General features: G+C 57.8%; 1 protein-coding gene, 1 non-coding gene and 1 pseudogene across 18 annotated transcripts in view; all 3 read left to right on the top strand.

Annotated features, from left to right (window-relative positions):
• Positions 1-16,811, top strand: part of CACNA1C (calcium voltage-gated channel subunit alpha1 C) — a 449,723-nt gene extending 432,912 nt beyond the window's left edge. For all 17 annotated transcript variants that reach the window (XM_043441750.1, XM_043441741.1, XM_043441743.1 and 14 more), the window contains 12 exons: positions 392-519; positions 1,148-1,244; positions 1,571-1,673; positions 4,692-4,793; positions 5,999-6,126; positions 6,461-6,595; positions 8,010-8,362; positions 10,107-10,235; positions 12,174-12,280; positions 12,527-12,630; positions 13,923-14,252; positions 15,076-16,811. In XM_043441750.1, coding sequence (XP_043297685.1) covers positions 392-519; positions 1,148-1,244; positions 1,571-1,673; positions 4,692-4,793; positions 5,999-6,126; positions 6,461-6,595; positions 8,010-8,362; positions 10,107-10,235; positions 12,174-12,280; positions 12,527-12,630; positions 13,923-14,252; positions 15,076-15,378 — 2,019 coding nt within the window. In that variant the 3' untranslated portion in view covers positions 15,379-16,811. The remainder of the gene's footprint in view (positions 1-391; positions 520-1,147; positions 1,245-1,570; positions 1,674-4,691; positions 4,794-5,998; positions 6,127-6,460; positions 6,596-8,009; positions 8,363-10,106; positions 10,236-12,173; positions 12,281-12,526; positions 12,631-13,922; positions 14,253-15,075) is intronic.
• Positions 5,848-6,053, top strand: LOC122424141 (annotated as a pseudogene).
• TRNAC-GCA lies at positions 10,654-10,725 on the top strand. The gene has a single exon. It is a non-coding gene; the product is annotated as a tRNA-Cys (tRNA).
• Positions 16,812-23,404: the final 6,593 nt, after the last annotated feature.

Here is a 23,404-nt window from a genome sequence, read left to right as displayed (position 1 = left end):
GGGGCAGGAACTGGGCCTGGTGAGCTCAGCCATACCCTTCTCGCCCATTCTTGGCTCCTGCCTTCCTCCCCGAGGACAGGAGGCCACCTCAGCATCTCTGGCACTTTGATGAGGAGCGAGGGAAGGGTGGTGGACAGTGTCCCCTGTCCTTGGCAGCCCCGCCAGGCAGCTGGGTGTGAGGGGAAGCTGCCAGTCCACAGTGGGGTTCACACTGCCTCACTGAGGGGAGCTGGTCAGGTCCTCAGTCAAGAGAGCCATGTCCCGGGAGCCAGTGTTTCCATGGTGCCATGTGGCTGGCCTTTCAGGAGAGCTGGCCTCCGAGCGCGTGGCCCTGACAGCCCCACATGCAGGAAGGGCCACTGAGGCAGCTCTCCGTGCCCATCCTCTGCAGATCATCAACCTCTTCGTGGCAGTCATCATGGACAACTTTGACTACCTGACAAGGGACTGGTCCATCCTGGGTCCCCACCACCTGGACGAGTTTAAGAGAATCTGGGCGGAGTATGACCCCGAAGCCAAGTGAGTGCCCAGGGGGAAACCCGAGCCCCCAGCCCACATGTGGGAAAGAGGGTCGAGATGGGTTAGCACTGGGCGGACCCACTGCAAATCCTGACCTGCACAGGACACCAGGGCCAAGGGTCAAGGGCCAGCAATAGGACGCCTTAGGCTGAGTCAAGACCATGTCAGCTATTTTCCGTTGAACAGGCAGGCGGTCCTGGTGTTGCAGCAACCAGTATGTACTTGAGTCAGGACTTCTGGGCCGGGCAGGGCCTGGCTGTATCCCTGCCACACTCCATCAGTCCAGCCATCATGTTTGGTTGACTCTCAGGAAAGTGTGAGATGGTCAGATGGTTGGTTGATAAAAGCAGCAGTAAATACTGAGAATTTCATTGCCTGCTAAAATCCCTTCCACCTTTCATTGCCTATTGAAATATAGCACTGATGGAAAATTGCTCCTTAGAAATCTAAACGTGTAGATTGTTTTTGGAGTTTTACCACCCAATTCTACAGCTCGGCACCAGTTTGATCACTAGGGTCCAGCTGTGGAGAGTTCCTCCCACAGGAGACCCCACCCTTGGTCACAGGCATCCTGGGCTGCTGGCCTAGGCCTTCCCCCTGACCTTTCCTCCTCTCCTGCCTCTTCCAGGGGACGCATCAAACACCTGGATGTGGTGACCCTGCTCCGACGGATTCAGCCCCCGCTGGGTTTTGGGAAGCTGTGCCCTCACCGCGTGGCTTGCAAAGTAAGAGATGGACTGGGCTCATGGGAGACACAGCATGGGGGCCGAGACACCTCCGGGTACCCCTGGCAGGCCAGTGAGCCTCTGCGGGGATGAGGGTAGTCTTCATGAGCCTAAAGAAAGGACTGAGCCAAAGCAGGCGCTGGGGCTCCTTCCTGCTGCATATACGGCCTCAGACAGTGAAGGAACAGTGGGTTGACGTGCACACATGTTTTGAGGCTCCCCCCACCCCACTCCCACATCCTCCTGCCTTGGAGGTACCTCAGGGGTTCCACAGGCGGGTCCTTCGAGAACCGGTGGCTGTGCTGACTGCTGCGCCCCCTCCCCAGCGCCTAGTCTCCATGAACATGCCCCTGAACAGCGACGGGACCGTCATGTTCAACGCCACGCTGTTTGCCCTGGTCCGGACGGCCCTGAGAATCAAGACGGAAGGTAAGGTCATGGGGGTGTCCGGGAGCCCTAGTGGACCAGCCAGAGCAGAGTTCGGCGCCTGCGGTGTCCCAGGGCCTCCCGCCCTTGGGGTGTCAGAGCTGCAGCCCAGCGTGATCCTCCTCCACCCCCCTGCCCCGGGGACATCAGCAGGACCAGGCCTGCTCAGGCGGCCTTTGTTCCTTGAGTGGCCTCCTTGCCTGTAACTTTTAGAGACTCTCCCAGTGACCCTTCAGGTGAAGCTCAGACGGCAGGAGGTGAGCGCTTCCTGAAGCGGGCCGAGCCTCTGCACCGTGGGGCTTTACCGGCTGCAGGTGGATCTCAGATGTTCAGCTTTCCCTGCAGAGTAAACCCTTGTCTCGTCAGGAAGGGGTCACAGTGGACGTGGCCGTGGTCCAGGTCAGCAAGGGCCAGCCCACATACAGGTGCCCAGCCAGCCGGCAGGTGGGGTCAGAGCCCCCTGCACTTGTTCGGGGCCACGTCACTTGGAGGCAGGGACCGTCTTCTGGTTTGTACCGCAGCAGCCCGTGGCCAGGAGCAGCCAGGCTGTGCTGACCCGCCGTCTCCGTGGCTGATTGGTGTCAAAACTGCTCTGGGAGGGCAGAGGTGCACCTAGGGAGCTGCAGCTGCTCCCAGCCTCCTGCAGCAACTCTTGGAGCTGGGGCATGCTTGAGACGGAGTCCCAGCACCTGCCCTGAACGCTGAGTCTGCATCCCGTGCCAGCCGCATGCATGGGTCACCTGAGCAAAGTCTGAAACCCAGCAGCACAGTCACTAGAGAAAACCCGGAGGTGTCGTTTTTCCCTTCAGACCTTTGGATCTGAGTCTCAGGCTGCCCACCCCATCTCCCAGAGGAGCCCTGGACGGGAGGACAAGGGGGCTAGACTGTGATCACACACGACACTCTCTCCACCTCAGTTTCTTTGTGAAACAAGCAGGCGGTGATGTGTGGCATTCAGTTCAGTGGACAAGCCAAGAGGTGCCTTCCCTCAACTAAATCCCCCCACAAAATGACAGAAATACCCATGATGAAGAACAAGAATAGGGTCATCAAGACCCATGTCAAAATTAGGAGCTAATATTAAAAAAAAAGAAAAACTCTTAGTAGTTCAAGTTTGGCTGCTCAATAAAAAGAAACTCAGGCTGAAGAGTGGCCAAGGCCACAAGTCAAGTTGGAATAAGCATGAACAGTCCTGTTTCTGCTGACAAAAGACTGGAACAGATGCATATTGGGTATATACATGTGTGTGTGACCAGAGGAGCTCAAAAGGAAGCTTGCTGACACGTTAGCTGTGGTTGCCACAAGTGTTGGACCCGGCCGTGACTTCTGTTCACTTCTTTTACCTTCTTCCCTTTCCCAAACTTTCCACAATGACTGTGATTACAATTCTGTCCAAGAGGGAAGGTTTGTTTTTCCAAGGAGGGAAGAAATGAAGACTCTTGAAAGGAGCATGCTGTGGTCCTGAAGGCTTGATGTAAAGTGAGCACATACATTTTAATCCTGTGGAAGAATGCAAAACACCGATGCCTGAAGCCCAGAGTCAGCATCATCAAGATACTCGTCAGACTGAAGCAGGTCCACAGCCGACGAGCCAGACACGCACGGCCCATCCCAAGGAATGCACTCTGAGACCAAGAGAGAAGCTGGCCACGTGGGAGCTAGTCAAGCCAGGAATTAAAGAAAATTCAGCCACCAGCAAAGGGCTGGCGTCTCATCCCATCCTGCTCTCCCGCTGCCGAGTCACGTCACCCCAGCCACTGTGGGCGCCCTCTCGGGAGGTCTGGAGTGCAGCCGCGAGGCAGCGGCTTCTCTGCTCAGGGGCCTCCAGGCCAAAAGCAACCTGTTGGCCAGGACGCGTCCTCTTCCCAGGGCTCAGGGGAGATTCCCCTTCCAGCCCACTCAGGCTGTCTGTCAGAAGACTCACTCCCCACAGACTGAGACCGGCTGCAGCTGGGCCGCTGCAGCCCCGAGCTCCACGCAATCAAGGAGGCCTCCCTTGTCTTTGGCCCACTTCACACATGAGTTTTGTTTGTTTTTTGTTGTGTGCTGTTTTTTGCTGAGGCCTAAGTGACATATAACATTACGTTAGTTTCAGGTGAACAAGACAACGATCCTGTTATTTGTTTATATTGCAAAACAACCACCACACATCTAGACAATACTCATCACCTCACAAGGTTACAATCTTTTTCTTGTGATGGGGACTTTTAAGATCCTGTCTAAGCAACTTGCAGATACACAACCCGATATTGCTGCAGTTCCCATGCTGTGCTTGACATCCCCAGGGCGTGTGTGTTTTATAGCTAGGAGTTTGTACCCGAGAGCGCCCCCCTTGTGAAGGGCTCCTGGGGTGAGCCCAGGCCCCCCGAACAACCCCCCTGTCCTCAGGGCCCATGTACCTTATCACATCACCTGATCGCAGGGTGAGACCCCGTGTTCAGTCCTGGGGCCATGCAGGGAATGTGCACTGGTGGTGGTGGGTGGGAGCCAGGGTGTGCTGGCCCCAGCCAGCTTCCCAGTACCCTCTGACAGCTGCGGGCCTCAGCTCTCTGAGAAAGTAGACCCCTAGGGGCCCCCTATCTCAGGACCCCGTCTCCTGGTTTCTGCTCCACACGAGGTTTGGCTGCCTCCGCAGGAGGAGACCCAACAGAGGCCTTCGACTCAGAGGCCCCCGGGTATGGACACTCTCGCGGGTCTGCAGGGGGACCACTCTTCCTCCCGATGGCCCTCCTGGCAGGTCGCCATTGGGCTCAGTCTGGCCCTGGCAGCCCCCACGAGAAGAAGCCGCAAGTGAGATGCAGGGTCACCCCGGCTGCCAAGCGGTAGGTAGGGAGCAGGGGAGAGCTGGCCAAGAGGGCACGGAGGTGGGCTGCGGGAACCTGCAGAGGAAGAGACAGAACCCACGTTCAGGGCCGCTGGGCAGAGCCCTCGGGCAGCCAAGTGGGCTCCCGCACAGGGACCAGCCCAGCCCACCGGACGCCCTGGGGACAGCTGCCAGTCAGCCTGTGTCCCCCCCCACAGGGAACCTGGAACAGGCCAATGAGGAGCTGCGGGCCATCATCAAGAAGATCTGGAAACGCACCAGCATGAAGCTGCTGGACCAAGTGGTGCCGCCCGCAGGAGGTGAGTACCCCCCGCTGCCCTGGGCACATGCAGGTCCCACATTCAGGCTGCGGGAGACCTGCCTCTTCCGACTGGAGCCTGGTCCTAGCCTGAGGTCACTGGGGAAGCCAGGCAGGCCCCTGGATCCCTGCAGGTTTGGGAGAACTTCAAGCAAACTGCAAGGTAGAGGCTTTCCTATAACCCACCCGGCTGGGTGCTGTGGGAATGACAGGGCCCTGGAGGAAGAACCCCGGGATCCCCTCTTTTATTCCTCCTGAGGCAGGTTATGAGCCCCCGGGACCCCTGTTTGTTCCTCCTTGATGACCCTGTCTAGCTGTCCTGCATATTCAATTACTAAAATATAACACTTTAATACAAAATATATTGTGGGATTGGCTGAAAAGTTCATCCAGATTTTTCTGTAAGATGCTCCTTCAGAAAAGCCCAAGCAAACTTCCTGGCTGACTCAATATAATCAAACTTTTTCAATGAATAAATGCTCAGGGTCAATTGTGCCCAAAGCTGTGGGCACCTGGAGCTTCGGGATCACAGAATAGTCAGTTAACAAGCTCAGTTAGGTTTTAAAAGCAAGGTGGGAAATCATTTTGATGATATGCTAATTTTTCTGTGAGAATGGAGAGGATAATAATATATTTGGGGCTTCCCTGGTGGCTCAGCAGTAAAGACTCTCCTTGCAATGTAAGAACTGCAGGAGACTCAGGTATGATCTCTGGGTTGGGAAGATCCCCTGGAGAAGGGAATGGTTATCCACTCCAGTATTCTTGCCTGGAGAGTCCCATAGACAGAGGAGCCTGGTGGGCTACAGTCCGTAGGACCACAAAGAATTAGACACAACTGAAGCAACTGAGCATGCATGCAAGAATATATTTGCTTACGTGCAGAAAGTATTTGCATAAAGAATCTCTGGGAAAATACTCAGGAAATGAATGAGAAAGGTTATCTGAAAGGAAACGGGAGTGGAAGGGCTACCCTTCACTGTACACAGGTCTTTTTGTATATTTTTGTCTTTTTCAACCATGTGCGTGGAGAGTGTCTTCTCAAAAAAATTAAATTGATTGCTTCTCAACCTTTTGACTAAGATCAAGTGTTGTATCTGTTCTTATCAGTTTAAAAAAGTTAAACTGAGAAAACCTAAGAAGCTGAGGACACTCGGACAGGGTCCAAGCCCCCATTTACCTCCAACCCTGTCCTCCCTTGGCTCTCAGATGACGAGGTCACGGTGGGCAAGTTTTACGCTACTTTCCTGATCCAAGAGTATTTCCGGAAGTTCAAGAAGCGCAAAGAGCAAGGCCTGGTGGGCAAGCCCTCCCAGAGGAACGCCCTGTCCCTGCAGGTGAGGGGCCCTTGACCCTGGAGGCCTGGCACCTCCTCCCACCTCCACCAGGCCCCAAGCTCCCACGGGTCCCTTCCTGAAATTCTGAGCTTGCAGGGGGACCCTTCCCTCCTTCCCTGCCTCCTGCACCCGCTGTCCTGGACTCTCAGCCCCCCTGAGCTGGCGGAGTGGGGGGAAGGGCTGGGGGGTCTGCTGACGTCTCTGAGACTGCCTCCCAACGTGCCTCCGCCCCCTGTGGACCCCCGGAGCTGGCCTCCTTGGGGAGAAGCAGAGGGAAAGGTGGGGGCGGGGCGGGTGGGCGCCTGGGCCCTCACGCCCTGTCCCCTTGGCCCAGGCTGGCCTGCGCACCCTGCACGACCTGGGGCCCGAGATCCGCCGGGCCATCTCTGGGGACCTGACCGCCGAGGAGGAGCTGGACAAGGCCATGAAGGAGGCGGTGTCCGCAGCCTCGGAAGATGACATCTTCAGGGTAGGTGGGCACTCTGGCCGCAGTCTACAGCCTCCATAAGCTGGGTTTGGGGCAGGAGGGTGAGTGTCCTGAACCCGAGGAAAAAGCCCTGGGTCTTTGGTAGAACCAGCCCTGTCCCCCGAGTTCTCCCATCCCTCTCCCCTCCCCTCCCCTCGCCTCTCCTCCCAGCTCTCCCCACCCCACCCCTGCCATTCCTCTCAACTTTCCCCACCCCACCCCTGCCACTCCCCTCAGCTCTCCCCACCCCGCTCCCTCAGCCTCCATCAAAGCCTAGTCCTTCTCAAGCTCACAGAGCATCCCCTGGAGGAGCAAGAAGCCATTTTCCCTAGGAAGTGGTTCTGAGGAGACGCTTCTTCGTTACACATTGCAAAGTGGTGGCCTTGGGGCCACATTTAAGCCACAGGCCTATCTTGTCTGCCAACCTTTGAACACATGGCTCATTCAAAAAATCTAGACTTCCAGCCTCTCTTGCAAAAATCAGAAGACGTGCAGTATCAGGCAGCAGGTACCTGGAAGCCAGTGGCGATCTGGACTTGGACCATGAGGTCTCCAGTCCCAAGCATCCCCTCCGGCCCCCCACCTTGCTGGATACTGAGGCTCCCAGCAGTACTAACCATGAAAACTAGAGCCCACTGGGATTCTGAGGCCCTTGTACCCAGACCTCTTCACGAACCCCGAGGCACTCGGCTAAAAATCCTACAGCGAATGAGACACTGCCGCCCAGATCTAAGCCAAAGCTGCTCACCCTGCCCTCCCAGCCCCGCCAGGCTCCCAGGTGGCAGGAACACGGGGTGAGAGGGGCCCGGACCCGGAGGCCGTCCTGTCCTTGCCATTCTCCTCCCCATCACTGTGAAGCGTCCCTCACTGAATGGCTCAGGGACATGCTAGCATGTCAGCGTGACCTGAGAGACCCCAGCCTGGCAGAGGCTCCTTGCCCAGGACAGGGAGGGAAGCTGGGAGAAACACGGACTCCAAATTTGAAATCTAAGACTCTCCAGGGAAGGAGGCCTTGGTTGGTGTACTTGCTGTGGTGATTCTCAGAACCACTTGGCCAGCGCAGTTTCCAGCTCACTGAGCCAGCCGGGTCCTTGTCTGTCAATCCCCTTGGCACCTTCTGGCCCCTTTCTCCCTCTCTCGGCTCCCACGAGCCTGCCCGCCCCAGGGAAGGGTCTCCATTCCAGACAGTCGCTGCGCCTGCCCCCCATCCCATTGGTCCTGGAACGAGGTCCTGTCACCCCTCCATCTGTGGTTCCCCCAGGGGTCTCAGGGGACTGCCTGGGCCCTTCCAAGCCGCCAGGCCCGTGGGCGAGAGACTGGGTCGGCTGGGTGCTGCCCAGCACGGTTGAGCTCCCTCCCTCCCCCGCGGGCCAGCGCCTTCACCGAGCGCCCTCTCTCTGTCTCTCTTCCCCCGCAGAGGGCTGGCGGCCTGTTCGGCAACCACGTGGGCTACTACCCCAGTGACGGCCGGGGCGCCTTCCCCCAGACCTTCACCACCCAGCGCCCCCTGCACATCAGTAAGGCAGGCAACAGCCAGGGGGACACCGAGTCCCCCTCCCACGAGAAGCTGGTGGATTCCACCTTCACCCCCAGCAGCTACTCATCCACGGGCTCCAACGCCAACATCAACAACGCCAACAACACCGCCCTGGGCCGCCGCCCCCACCCCGCTGTCCACTCCGGTGCTGTCAGCACCTTGGAGGCCCGCGGGCCCCCCTTGTCCCCTGCCATCCGGGTGCAGGAGGCCGCGTGGAGGCACAGCTCCCAGAGGTAAGCAGGGGGCACAGAGGGACTCGGGGAGCAGCGTTTGGCCAGAGACCCACCTCTCAGCCCTCAAGCTGGGGTGGACCACTGCTGCTGCCGGGACCCTGGCCAGGGGGCAGGTGGATGCTCAGGGAGGCACCGCGGCCCCACTGGCCAGCACATGTCCTGAGGTGCCCGCCTCTAGACGGGGCAGAGGAGCCCTGGCCCGACCCCTGAGATGTTCGCATCCTGCAGACACAGCAGTCTCCGGCCCCCGGGCCCTCCTCAAGTCTCTGCCCAAATCTGGCCTTGGGGCCAACCGGGATGGGACGGGCCCCTCTTCTGGAGGCAGGAGGCCCTTTGCTGGAGTGCTCGCCGGCTCTGCTCCAGATTGGGGCGATTCCTGGCCATCCTGCCAGCATCTCCAGCCCCCCGCCTTTCTCTCCTTCCACTCTCTGCTCCCCGGTGAGCCAGGACCCCCAGCTGGGATGTGCTGGGCTGGTGGTGCCCACCCCACACTCTGGGCCTCGGGCAGCATTTACATTGGCAGCTCTGGGTTCCACTGCCGGGGGATCTGGCTGCTTCACCCGAGCAGGACAGCAGTGCCAGCAGGAGCTCGGGCCCAGAAGTGACCTCTAACCCCCAACCAGTGTCCTGAGAAGCCTTCGTCCCTTCCAGAAGCAGGCTCCCCGCCTTGGTGTCCGTGCCCCCTTCACCACCACGCCTGAGTTAACCAAGGCCCCAGCCCTGGGCCACATCCCTCCCCTTGCAGCTCAGCGCTGAGTGGGTGTCGGGCCAGCTCTGCCCCCAGGGTGTGCTGCCCGCCTGCTGTGACTCTCCACCCCCAGCTCACCCCGTGTGCCCCACCATGCCCTCTCCCTACCCTCCATGCCAGCGAGAGCCTTCCCATCTCATGTGTCCTTCACCTGGGGGAGGGCACCCCCTCCAGGGGAGGTCAGGGCCTCCCCTGAGAACCGCCCAGACCCTCCCTGAGTGACTGATGGGCCCCAGGTCAGAGCTGGACAGTGACCCGTGCTCAATTCTGAGAGGATGAGCAGAGATGACTCCCAGATTCCCAGTGAGTCTGAGCATAAAGGGACCCTAACTCTCAGGACCTGTAGGGAGAAAGATGGATGCAACGGGAAAGGGGGCTGGAGACCACATGACCAAATGAACAGAAGCCCAAGGCCCAGGGAGAGCTCAGCCCAGGGCACATTCTGGTGTGAAGGGTCTCAGCTCAGGGGGGCTCCTGCTCAGGGTACTCGGGCTCACGCCCCTCTGCTCAGAGGAGCAAGCCCCTTTGTGAGGCCTCTTCTCCATGGTTGGCTCTAAGAGTCAACATCAAACTCAAGGCATGTCAGCTATGACCCCAGGAAGCTCCCAGCAAGTGCCCCCAGGCCCTACTGTCTACAGCAGCAGGAGGGACAGCCCCTTCCCTGCCCCTGCCCCAGCCCTTGTGTAAGATCTGACCACCTCACCTTCCAAAGCACCATGTCATCGACTGCTTCACTTGTCACAACCAAAGCCACACAGACAGACAGTTGTGCTGGTGGGGATGCTGAGGCATGGGTGGGCAACGTGACTTGTGCTGGGAGAAACTGACCAGCTCAGAACTCAGATCTCCTTGGATCCTAATCCCGAGGCCCCTCCCCCACGTGGAACCCTAATGGGAACACTTCTGGGTCCGTCAGTGGTTGTGTGGACCCTTACCTGCTGGGGGAGGGGAGGGGCTGGCAGCTGCTGACCTTTGTCTCCACCCTGGACACTTCAGGTGCCCCTCCCGGGACAGCCCGATAGCCATGCTGTGTCAGGAAGAGGCCCCTGGAGACGAGACCTGTGCCATGCGCCTGGACGAGGACGCAGAGCATAGCCGCGAGCCCAGCCTGGTCTCCACGGAGATGTAAGCTTGTCCCTCCCTGGGGAGGGGCCCCGACTCCTCCTCCGGCAGCTGCAAAGAGGAGGGAAGCCCCCACTCTGGTTAGCCTGATGCTTGCTTGAGAAATGATGCTTCCAGGGACACATCTAAATGTTGTTTCCCTAAGCTTTTTTGACTGCGACCAGACATCGTAAATATAGTTTACAGTGAAGCTCAATAGATACACACATGCATACCTTGACTGACTCAGACGGTAAAGAATCTGCCTGCCATGCAGTAGACCCAGGTTTGATCCCTGGGTTGGGAAGATCCCCTGGAGAAGGGAATGGCAGCCCACTCTAATATTCTTGCCTGGAGACTCCCATGGACAGGGGAGTCCATGGGGTTGCAGAGTTGGACACAACTGAGCGACTAACACTTCACTTCATACATTTAAGTGACTTCCCTGGTGGCTCAGAGGGTAAAGCGTCTGCCTGCAATGCAGGAGACCCGGGTTCGATCCCTGGCTTGGGAAGATCCCCTGGAGAAGGAAATGGCAACCCACTCCGGTACGCTTGCCTGGAAAATCCTATGGACGGAGAAGCCTGTAGGCTAGTCTTTGGGTTCTCAGAGTCAGAGGGTGCTGAGCGACTTCACTTTCACTTTCACTTTCTACTCCTGAAACTGCATATAATAAAGCTGACAGCAGAGGGCGCCGTTGGCAGCCGTAACTGAGAACTCCACCAGAGCCAGTTCAAGGGAAAGGTTTTTAAACTGCAGATCCGGACCTGTGAGGGGGCTGTGACATTTGCTTAGTCAGTTACAACCAGCACTCCTAAAAGAAAGCACAGAAAAAATAAAAAATAAAAAAAGAAAGGACAGGACAGGACAGCATGAAGTAGCGTGGCCAGCGTCACAAAGGCAGCACTGTTTTGTGAAGCTTTGTTGCCAAGTCTCATAACTCGATTAATAACCTGTGACTGTGAGCTGCGTTCACCAAGCTGAAGCTGTGTTAGACGCTTTCCTGAGAGAAACGCTTCATCACGGGGAACTGCTAGCCCTCCTGGCTTCTGACGTTCTGAGAAGGGATTACTACGTGGCCACTCACCATCATCTGTGCCCTCCGTGCACGCTCGGTGCTCACAGGCCACTGCCAGGTGTGGGTGAGACATTCAGAGAGGCTCAGGGTCACCCAGAAGCTGGGTCTATAGGACTGGGGACAACCTGAACAGTAAGACAGTGTAACAGGAGGGTGACCGCGCTGACGGTAAGAGGCACATCTGGTGGGTTTTATCCAGCACCTTCCTGGCTCGTGGTCAGCGCACCAGGAGGACAGCCTCTGCCCTGAGAGCACAGGTGGCGGCCTCGTTGGCGACAGGAAGGCTGAGTGCCCAGGCAGCCCCACTAGGGCCTGTGCAGTCAGCCTAGGGCCCACAGCGGCTGTTTTCAGGGGCATGGCCTCGGCCCAGGCAGAGCAGCATCTCGCGGGCGCAGTAGATGCAGGCACAGAGCCTGGGGGTCTGAGTCCGGCCCTCGCATGTGGCCATTGTGCACCCCAGGCCAGGAGGAGCCGTTTCCCACTGAGTCCCCATCAGAAAGTCCAGGAGCCATTGACTGACTAGACACCCCAAGGTCCCCCAGCCATCTGTCACCAATGACCACACGTTTGTGCTCCCGCTGACCAAGGTGGGCAGGCCGGGAGAGTGTGGGGAGGTACAAGCTTAGGCTCATCCTGGGAGGGGCTGCATAGACAGCACCCATCTGTGACCATGGAGGAGTCCAGAACTGTGTTCCAGCTTTCTCAACAACAGTGACCAACTTGTCCACACCTGCCAGCGTCAGAGGCGTGGGGAGCACACAGGGAACAGACGAGAGGAGCCGGGAGCTTCTGCTGCCCCGTGGCCTGCAGAAAGCAGCATCAGGGGTCCCCTCACTGAGAGAAGCAGACGTCCTGGGGTGACTGTCTCAAGTCCTCTGTTCCAGGCTCTCCTACCAGGACGATGAGAATCGGCAGCTGACTCCCCCCGAAGAGGACAGGAGGGACGTCCGTCTGTCCCCAAAGAGGGGCTTCCTGCGCTCCGCCTCCCTAGGTAACCCCACCCCCTTCTCTAGAGGCGGTCACCCCCTCCCCGGTGATGACAAGGCACGCAGGGGTGACCAAGGAATGTCAAGGCCTGGCTGCGATGGCCTCCCGCATGGGCCCCAGGGTGGAGCTGGCCTGAGGCTGGATGTGTGCTAATGCTACATTTCTGGCGGGGGCACATCCTCGCCCGTCCCTGGGTGTGAGCTGTCGCAGCCACGTCCTCTTTCCATGCTGAGTCATCACTTGTGTGCAGGTCGAAGGGCCTCCTTCCACCTTGAATGTCTGAAGCGACAGAAGAATCCCGGGGGAGACGTCTCTCAGAAGACAGTCCTGCCTTTGCACCTGGTTCACCATCAGGTAGCCCCACCTGGAGACAGGCTACCCTTCCCCCACGGGCTGGCTTCCCTGTGAAGAGGAGCAGACCTCCGGACCCCCAGTCGCCCCTTCCTGTCCCACACCGCTGCTGCGTCCCCTACCCTGCCCGAATAGCCCCTGGGGAAGGGCTCTGTGCACCCGAGGACCGTGTACCCCGAGGCAGGACACCCAAGCGGTCCTGGAGAGCCCCTGGGAGGGTGGAAGGACCAGCAGCTCTCATCTCCCTCCAGTGGCCAGCTGTTCCCCTCCCAGAACTAACTGTTGTTCGTAGCTAGAGCCTGGACATTGAGCAGCACAAAATTCCATCTGTGAAATATGGAAATAACCAAAGGACCTTCCAGCAGCGTGGTCAGGGCAAAGATATGTCAGGAGAGCAGGTCCAGGCAGATTCAGTAGTTGAACTGGCTCTTGGCCTGAGTGACGCCAAATGAGGGGGTGAAACCCAAGACCCCAGCTTCAAGTTCCTCTTAGGACCTTAGGTCCGACAGAGGTTTCCAGCAGCTGAACAATCCCCGAGGCCGGTCTCTCTCCTCCAGGCAAATCAGGGTCTAAACTGGACTCTCCCCCACCTTCTCATCTCCTTGATTACACTTCCTTATCATGGGCTTTTACTTCAAATGGCTTTTTTATCCCAAAGGTGTTCGGTGCCCATCAGGGCTTATAGCCAGCACAAAAGGCAGAGCAGCTCTGCCTGGGTGAGGGCACTTCTGCTCAGGTTTTGCTCAGCCTGAGTGCTGTCACCGGAGGACACGTGGTCTCCATGGGGCTTTCTGGAATGTCACCAGCTCTCTGGGGGCCCCAGGGAGGGGAGGCCGGCAGGCTGGGAGACACCACGTGCACTGCTGAGGGATTCCTAGGAGCTGGTCCCTCCGTCTCTGCTGATGGTGCCCGAAGGAAGACCCTCCCTCTCTTTGCATCCTCCTGTTCTGCTTTCGTGCTCCCCTCCGACCCGTGGGCCACGCTCCCCTCTCTGGCCCTCGGGCTGGGCCTCCCCTCCAGGCAGGGTCGCTCCCCATGGCCCATCACGTCAGAGCTGGTGGAGAGAATACACAGCTAACGGGGGCAGGGCTGGGACTAGAGGGAAGATGACCGTAAGCCCACCGGGCCTTGGCCTTCTTAGCTCAGGGGAGAAGGATCCCGGCTGACTGATGGTCACAAGGTCTGTTAGGGTAGCTGAGACGAGCTCTGGGTCTGGGTGTGTGACCTCGAGGGTGCAAGCGCCGGGAAGGGTCAGAGACAGGGACAGGGCTCACACTCTCCCATCCTGTCCACAGGCGCTGGCAGTGGCGGGCCTGAGCCCCCTCCTGCAGAGAAGCCATCCCCCCGGGACCCTCCCCCCACCACGCCTCACGCCCCCTGCCACACCTGGCCCGGCCTGGCCTCCGCGGCCCGTGCCTACCCTGCGGCTGGAGGGGGCCGAGTCCAGCGACAAGCTCACCAGCAGCTTCCCATCCATCCACTGCGACCCCCACGTCGGGGAGCCCACCCCCTGCGGGGTCAGCGGCACCCCCCGGAGGGCCCGGCCCGTGTCACTCACTGTGCCCAGCCCGGCAGGGCCCCAGGGCCGGCCGTTCCACGGCAGTGCCAGCAGCCTGGTGGAGGCGGTGAGTGCTTGGGTACTGCCCGAGGGCTGGGCGGTGGGGGGTTCAGGCAGAACAGAGGGGACTCTGGTTCTCCCCAGCACATGGAACATCAAGTCTCTTGGCCAGAAAGACACTCACTCAGGTCTCCAATCCATGTGCGTGCCCAGCCGGCTGAGGAAGAGCAGTCACACCAGCCAGGAGACCAGAGGAGCCCTGCGGGGAGGGGGCCGTGAGGGAACTCGGAGCGGGAGGAGGGGACCAGGCACGTGGGGAGCAGACTGGACAGGAGGGGGTCTCCTAGGCTCACCTGCTGCATCCCTGAGGCTACCAAGAAGGGGGCAGGTGCTTCAGGACAAACGGGCAGGTGCCAGATGTGTTCTACACACGCACATACACCACACACACCCATACACACACACCACACACCACACTGTCCCAGGATCGTCAGCCCCAAAATGCATCCAGGGGTATTGGGCCAGGTGTCACCAGAGGAGCCTGAAGGTTTCCTGGGAAGAGTCACTTCGGGGCTCAGGGCACCTCCAGGGGAGGATACTGGGGGAGGACCAGGGCCCCTGCTTCCTCCACGCATGCAGCCTGCCTGCATTTGACGATGGTGCCCCCCGCCAGAGGTCTCCCCTCAGGCCTGCACACCCAAGTGTCCTGGGGGCACTCTGTCACACTCCTTCCTGGCATGAGGCACATGCATACATATACACCCATGTGCACACACATATACGCATACACACACACTCTCTCTTCCCCACGTGACCCCTCGGAAGCCCCTGCGCCAGCCCCACAGGGAAGAGCTGGACTCAGAGTAACGTCCCTGGTCCCTGTCCCCCAGGTCTTGATCTCGGAAGGATTGGGGCAGTTTGCTCAGGACCCCAGGTTCCTCGAGGCCACCACGCAGGAGCTGGCCGACGCCTGCGACATGACCATCGAGGAGATGGAGAGCGCGGCTGACGACATCCTCAGCGGGGGTGCCGGGCAGAGCCCCAACGGCACCCTGCTCCCATGTGCAAACTGCAGGGACCCGGGGCCGGACCGAGCGGGGGGCGTGGAGGACGCAGCCTGGGCGCCCAGCGCCGAGCCCCGCCAGGGCACAGAGGAGCCCCGGGACAGCAGGGCCTTCGCCAGCGGCCTGTAGCAGCCGGGCCGGAGACGCCGGCTTTTTATTTGTCTCAATGTTCCTAATGGGTTCGTTTCAGAAGTGCCTCACTGTTCTCGCGGCCTGGAGTTAACCGGAACAGCGTCTTCATTCATTTCGTGGGGACAAGACCAAGTCGGTGGCCAGGAGAGAAGCAGCCGCAGTCCGTGTCCGGCGGGGGGCGGTGGGGGCGGGGGCGCGGGCACCAGGGAGGGGTCCGCCTTGGCTCCCCAGCCCTCACCCAAAGGACCCTATGCTAAACGGGTGTCTTTCAACTTTGCTTGTAAAAAACTCATTTTGCACATATTCTGTATGAGCCTCACTGTCCCCATAGAGCCAGGGCCCTGTGCGTCCACAGAAGGAAAGAGGACCCGGCCCGCCCCTGGGGAGGAGGAGGCCGGCCATGGCCACCCACACCACCTGTGTCTGGACCCTTCCTGCCAGGCCACAGTCATGGGGCCAGGGGAGCGGGCGTGCCGCCGGGACAAGACCGGTGGTGACTGTCCAGCGCGCTTTTGTTTTGGGATTTGACATTTTTCTTGACAGCATGTTGCAGTTTTCATTTGGGTTTTTTTTTTTTTTTTAATATATAATTTTGTTTTCCCAGGGGGAGGGGAGAAAGATGAGTGTTTACAAAGTTTTGCAGCCACGCACCTTACTGTCTTCACTTTTGTAAATGTAGATTGGATTTGGTTTTGTTGTGTTATTTAGTGGTCGGTTTCTTTTTCTACGGAGGATTCAGCTGAGCCGCCGTAGGAGGGTTTTGTCAGCCATCATATACACCCAATAATTTGTTATAATTTCCGCAGGTAGTGACAAGATTTTTTTTGGTTTGGTTTCCTAATTTAAAGGTGTAGGGTCTTGCACAAGCGTGTATAGTAGTGGGTGCCCGGGGTCTCTGCGAGTGTGTGTGCCGTGTGTGCGGCGGGTAGTGTGTGTGTGGTGGGGGCTAGTCTGCAGCCACCAGGCCTCCCGCAGGTCCCCTTCAGGCTCAGCTGTGGGGAGGCCTGAATCTGGGGCCGTTTGAAAGCAAAAACAAACCACTGTCTCCGCTTCTGAAACGGGAATCAGTAACTGCATTTTCTGTCCCACAAGATATGCAAAAACAATGCAATAATATTCATTTTAAAAATACAATTGTGAGTTGTGTTGGCATTAAAACTGTATTTAAAAAAACCACACAGAAATTTAAGGGAGAAACTCAGAAGGCTTTTCGCTTCGATTTGTTCTATGTGACGTTTCACTGCGTTGATGGTGTTTCTGCTGAAGAGACCGTTATACTTGAATTCAGGTCAGTCTCAGTATTTTACAAATATTTTTTTAAAACTGAATTGCAATTGTGCCAAGCGAATATAATGAATTAAGTTTGTTTTTGAATTCACTTCTTGTATATTTGCTGCATGTAAGTAAATCATTTTGTATTTGGAGTGTGACAAGCCTTACCTTTGAGCTCTTAAGTGCTTTTCTACGTGTAGCTGGGAAACGGGACAGTTCTTCCTCTCGGTTGTGTGACGAGTGCTGGCACCACCCGTGTGGGTCCCACGCAGGCTTGGGCATCGCTGTTTTGCATATCTTGTGTTCGCTTCCATTTGCCTCCACTTTCCCCAGCCTGGGTGTAGGTGTATCCATATCTTGCTTTGAGAGACCAGGACTCGTCTATTCCACCCTCAATCTGTCCGCTCTGCCCCGGTTCTTGGATTTGGGATTTCTCCAGGGACAGCCCCGCACCGTGAGGGGTTGTGGGGTGCCCTGACCAGCCTCTTCCATCACAGGCAGGCATAGGGGCCCCTCCCCCAGGAGAGGTGGCTCACCTCACTGTTAGGCATGCCCCAGCACAAGCGTTCCTTAGGAATGTGTCCCCTGACCAGGAGAGTGGAGGAGAGGGCGTCCTCAGCTAGACAGCAGGGGCTGGAGCCAGGCAGCAGGTTGACATCTCGTCTGTCCAAAGCCAAGTGCATCCGGCTCGCTTCTGCACCTTCAGGGTCTCCTCCAGGGTCCGCCGTCATGGACCGTGGAGGGACCAGGATCGAGGGTAGTGCGTGGGGAGCTGATGGTGAGGGTGGGACCAGAGGCCCTGGGTGGGGGCATCTCTGTTGGGTGCTGAATCCTCAATTAGATTCCAGCAGTGATCGTTGAAACGTGACCAGTTTGGGGAAACAGGATCCAAGCATTCATCTAGACCCTCCCTGTTGAGTCACCTCCGATCCCAGGCTCACTCAGCCCCTCTCGGCACTGACTCGTGTGAGCAGCCCATTCCTCCGTAAAGATGAGCTTTGCTGTGATGGACTGATTTTCCTGTGATGGACTGATGCTCAGCCCCCAGTGAACACAGTCTGGGGACAGCAGGCTGCACCCTGTTGCTCCAGGCCCAGCCCTTCCCATCTCCGGCTCCTTCTCGGTGCCACCGTGGTCTTCTAGACATTTCGTTCAAGTCCTTTGTCCGCTTTCCCTCTGTCTGCCTCAGCCACTAAGATGTTAGCTTCAGTGGAGAACAGAGCCTTTCGGCCATGGTGCCTGGTTCCCGCTGTCCGTTTGGCCCCTGGTTAGAAATATGGGCTCTCAGCGGACCTCCCCCACACACCTGCACACACGTGGCCGCCTCATACTGCCTTTCGTTTCTCTTTTGCACTTGCCATCTGTGTCACCAAGTCCCACTGGCCAGCTCGTGCTGGGCTCTGCCAAGGGCACCCTCACCCCATCTCGCACCACAGGCCTCCTCACTGCCTGCTCGTCTGTCGGGAAGACCTGTCCAGGGAAGGGTCTCCCTGGGCCTGCGCGCAGGCCCGGCTAGCGCGGGACGGACAAGTGACACCTGTCCTCCTGAGCCTCGTCCACAGCGTGGTCTCCATCTCTGCACCTGACTTAGAGCCGTCTCAGAAGCAGAGCCGTCGGGTCTTCTGAAACCCTTGGGTGGCCGGAGAAAAGCCATAGTGGCTGAGGACCCTACACGCCTGAAGAGTTTGGGTCCAGGGTTCATGAACCTGGCTTGTGTTTGTCCCCCAACAGGCAACCTCTTGTTTCCACCTTGCTCTTACAGTTACTCAGGAGCTTGTCTCCTTCCCACCCCCTCCTTGAAAGTTCTTTTTGGTCTTGGGGAAGAAAGGGTGATTTTATCCCCCAGATTTCAGCTCAATTCATACATTTTTCTCTGCTTTGGTTCAGAGGCTCTTTGTTCAAGTCGCTTCCCTCATCTTCTCAGTCTGGCTGGACCCCAGAGTCTTGTGCACACCGTCTTTATCTTCCTCTGCGCTCCGGCTTCCAAGCTCTGGGGGTCACCAGGAGCTGCCCATCACGTCCTCCCCACCATCCTCCCCTCAGACCATCTCCCCAGCGATCAGCTAAGAGCACCTCGCCCTCCAAGGCCAACGAAGTGTCTTTCTGAGGAAAAGGAGCCCCTGGAAGGGAAAGCTTGGAGGTCATGGGGTGAGGCTGTTTTCCAGGGGGTGGGTGATAGCATGTGCCCCCACCCCAAAGGCCAGGAAACAGAAGGGACTTAGAGCAGCATAGGGAGGAGGTGGAGGAGGGGGGGAGGGTCAGTGCCGGCAGCCTCGTCACACCTCATCACAGATGTGGCTAAGGATAGTGGTGGCCTCTCCCCGACTCCCCGTGGAACCTGCAGGGACAGGCATGTCATGTCTGAGAGGCAGAAACGGCCAGGGAAGTGCGACCTGGTGTCCACCTTCCAGGCCCCCCTGTCACTCCGACCAGAGCTCTGGTCTGCGGCGAGCGCCAGCACAGATCCGAAGGGAAATGGGGACCCAGGGCCTGTTTGACCCCTGTGTCTGCGGCTTCTTTTCATGGAAACATCTGTGGTGATCTCCCGCCTTGGCAGGGACAGTAGAGGGGCCAAGACCCCAAGATCTGCTTCAGAAGAAGAAAAAATAAAATTCCGCTCCAGCTTATTTCCCAGCTGAACCACCCTCCAGACATGTGTGGTGTCTGCCCCTCCGGCCCCCTCCTCTGCAGAACCCCCTCCCACACGTGGGCCATGGGCTCTGAAGGCGGGGGGCACGGGGAGAGGCGACCTGAGGTCACCCCGGGAAGCCAGTGTCCAGCTTTCCCAGCGGCTGTACCGTCAGGGGGACCTCCCTCCCTCTCCCGGTGCCCCCCCACCCCAACCCCCGTTTTCCTTCCTCCCCCGGTTGGGTGAGAGGGGCCTCCCCGCCACGAGCCGATTCTGACGTAGTTTCTTTGTGTCTTTATTTATTTATTTATTTTTATGTCAAAGCAACAAAGCGCTGCCTTTTGGGGCCAGAGAGCGAACTATCAGGTAAATGGGTTTCTGCCAGGTTTCCTGTTGTCAGGGAGATACTTGAGGCATGCCCATGCACACATCTACACATGCTCATGTACACACGCACTCACCTGCACGTGCACGCATGGGCACGCACACTCACATGCACACACACCTGACGGGCAGCGCTGGCCCTCCCAAGCTGATCCTCCTCTCAGAAGGCTGAGCACTGGCCACGGAGAGAGGCGGGGGTGCCCCCCAACCCGGGGAAAAGGTGCCCTTTGGAGTGACTATAAACTAAATGTCGTTGCCTTTCATCAAGAACATTCCACCACTCCTAAAATCGAAGTTTTCCTGCCGTGAACTCAGGAGACTTGGTCCACAATAGGCCAAGGGATGGGTGGAAGGTGCCCGGGGGGCCGCCTGGAGTGTCAGCAGAGCCCCCTCCTGGGCGGCTGCTCCCGGACATGCAGGATGTGCTGTGAGGCTGAGGTGGGCCAATGGCTGGAGCGTCAGGGCAGAGCCCAAGGTGGGATTGTCCCCGGAGGCTCCCTTTCTGCAGGGAATCAGGGACACCCAGGCCCTGCTTGGTTCACCAGGTGACAGGAGAGTTCAGGCGGGCCCGCAGCCTCCTGCAGTGCGGGGGCAGCCCTTTGTGGGGCGTTCAGGTCCCCAGTTTTCAGAACAAGTGGTCTAACTCGGATTCGGCTCTCAGAAAGGTAGCAGGACACTGAGTCCGCGTGAATTAACAACAGTGTGCCACTTGGGATCGCTTGTGCGTGAGAAACAGTTTTCTCCGAGGTCACATCAGAGCAGCTGTGGGGTAGACGCTGTCGTGTTGGGGGGTCGTTGTCTGCAGGTCATGTCTGGGTGCAGTGGTGCCTGTTCAACACGCGGCCCCGAGGCTCCCATGCCACCGTCCTCGGTGCCCTTGGGTCTGTGGGCCAGGATGAGGAAGACGGGGTCTGGCCTCTGTCACCCACTCCCAGCTCCTGCGGGTCCCGATTCCAGGAGCGGGGCCGGGTGGGGGAGGCTCCTGTGCGTAGATGGGTCCCAGCGTGCAAGCTCCCCACCCAACACCTCCACCGTGGAGAAGCCACGCCAAGGCTTGAAAGGGAAACAGAACCTGGGACAAGGGAGATGGCTTGTAAGCGAACAGCCCAGTGCCATGGTCTCCCTCACGAGGTGGCCCTGAGCCCCAGGCATGAGGCCCTGGGGGGCCTGCCTGTATCAAATGCATCCCCCCACCCTCAGAATCCGGCCTTGACCTCCCACCTGATGACCTGCTTCCTGCTTTTTCCCCTCCGTATCCCCATTATTCCAGAGCCCTGTGCAAGGAAGCTCTGCTCAGAGGCTGAGATGTCCAAGGTGAGCAGGTCTGGACCAGTCTGTGATGTGGCGGTGAGAACCACCCATGGAAAACATATACACTGAGAGTGAGGGTGGCAGGCTCCCGCTGGTGAAGCACCAGATGCTACTTTCCTGTTTTATTTGGATGCCCCTCAAGCCTCCCAGCCAAGGTCCTCCATCCGGGAGGGTCCAGACACAGCCCCTCTGCTCCTCTCGTCCCGGCTCGGAGTCCCCCCCAACCCCCCACCCACGGAATCATGCTGGCTGTCAGACAGTCAGCGTACCCCCCCATGCCCCCCACACCTCCCTGCGGGCCCTCTCGTGTTGTAAATACTGTTGTACAGTTTGTAACCATCGTCACCCGAGTCAGCGGCCTCGCCCGTGTCCTTTCTCACCTCGAGAAAGGCCAGGGCGTCGAGAAGAGCTTCAGGGCCATCTCTGTGAGACGCTGTGTATATTCCTGTAAGATTGCATTTTTACCTAAGGAATGATGTTATTTAAAAAACAAAACAAAAAAAACACAAAAAACAAGAATTGCAAATAAATTTCTTAACAATGTCCTCGTTGGCTTGGTCATCTTGCCCTTCTCGCCTCCTCGACCGTTTCCTGGACTTGCAGAACCGTACTTAACCCTCCACTGACGTCTAATCCCCAAAGGGGAAACTCAGGGACTCTGACCCCGGGCATGGTCTCCAACCTCATTGCAGTAACTCATCGCATCCCCCATATCTTCCTTTCAGTTAGTGGTCAAAGGTTGAAAAGGGACAGAAGAGGGGAAATTAAATGGTTGACCCACAAAATCCAGATGCTTCTCCTCTACCCACCATCATATAGAAAAAGGCACAGAATTGGTTTTGAATGAAGAAAGGACAGGGAGAGTGGAGGGAAGGGGACGGGGTGGTGGGTGGAGGAGGTCCTGTATATCAAGTCCTCTGGGTCCCCAACAGTCCAGTGGTTAGGACTCTGTGCTCTCACTATGGACAGTGCAGGTTCACTTCCTATCAGGAAACTAAGGCCCCATAAGCTGCAAGGCCGGCCCAAAAAACCTTTATTTTAAATTACTTTGAAGGTTATAAGGATGCAAAGTGAAAGTGAAAGCCGCACAGTTGTGTCCGACTCTTTGCGAATCCATGGACTATATAGTCCATGGAATTCTCCAGACCAAAATACTGAAGTGGGTAGCCTTTCCCTACTCCAGGGGATCTTCCCAACCCAGGGATCAAACCCAGGTCTCTCACATTGCAGGTGGATTCTATACTAGCAAGGCCACAAGGGAAGCCCAAGAATACTGGAGTGGGTAGCCCATCCCTTCTCCAGTGGTTCTTCCCCACCAAGACCCAGGAATCAAGCCAGGGTCTCCTACATTGCAGGCAGATTCTTTACCAACTGAGCTCTGAGGGAAGCCCTATAAACATGCAAGCTTCTTTTTTATTATTAAACTGATTCAGACCAACCCTCATAATTCCCTGTGTAAAACTAATCAGTCCCAGAAACAACATCTTAGTTGGAAAAAGTTACAGATCAGCCTCATGGACAATTGAGTCCATTCCGGGAATGACAGTCATCACTGCTCTCCCAACTCCTCTGCTGGAGCCCCACCCCCGAGGCCCCCCACCCACCCCCGACCCCGTACCCCGAGCTCTGGAGTCCAGGCTCAAGGAAGGAGAAGGACTCGAATAGACATTGCTTGTCCAGCTCCTGGAGGAGGAGCTGGGCGGGCACCCCCCCGGAGCTGCCCCTCCGGTCACGGTCAGCAACAAGGTCAAGCAACCAGCAATGACAAAGTGCGTGCCAAAGCTTGTAAATGATGCTTCCGATCAGCTGAGAGAGCTGGAGACTTGGCCTGTGATGAATCTGTTCTGCTTGGGTTATGAATGCCTCCTTGAGTGGAGTGAGGGAGCCAGGGCCCACCCTGGGAGTAGTCAGCCTGTGAGCGGCTCTCATGGGTGGATGGCCTCCCCACTGCTCTGCTTTCCAGGGTCAGTGTGCAGGTCTGGCTGGACTCCGGCCTCTCCCCCTCATCAGGCCTGCTTCTGCCCACTTCTTCCTTTCTCCCCACAAGGCAGATGTGGTTATTGATCTGATTGCCCAAAGAACTAGGTATGAGTTGGGCCTTGTTCATTGGAAGGCCTGATGTTGAAGCTGTAACTCCAATACTTTGGCCACCTGATGCGAAGAGCTGACTCATTTGAAAAGACACTGATGCTGGGAAAGATTGAAGGCAGGAGGAGAAGGGGATGACAGAGGATGAGATAGTTGGATGGCATCACCGGCTCAAAGGACATGAGTTTGGGTGGACTCCAGGAGCTGGTGATGGACAGGGAGGCCTGTCATGCTGCGGTCCATGGGGTCGCAAAGAGTCGGACACGACTAAGTGACTGAACTGAATTGGGCCTGTGAGGGGACAGGGACACCTGACACTCCCCTGCACTTGCTGCTTCC

Source organism: Cervus canadensis, chromosome 21 (assembly GCF_019320065.1).
Source record: "Cervus canadensis isolate Bull #8, Minnesota chromosome 21, ASM1932006v1, whole genome shotgun sequence".
Taxonomy (NCBI): Eukaryota; Metazoa; Chordata; class Mammalia; order Artiodactyla; family Cervidae; genus Cervus; species Cervus canadensis.
The sequence above is the reverse complement of the archived record's forward strand: the minus strand, read 5'-3'. Positions and strand labels throughout refer to the sequence as shown.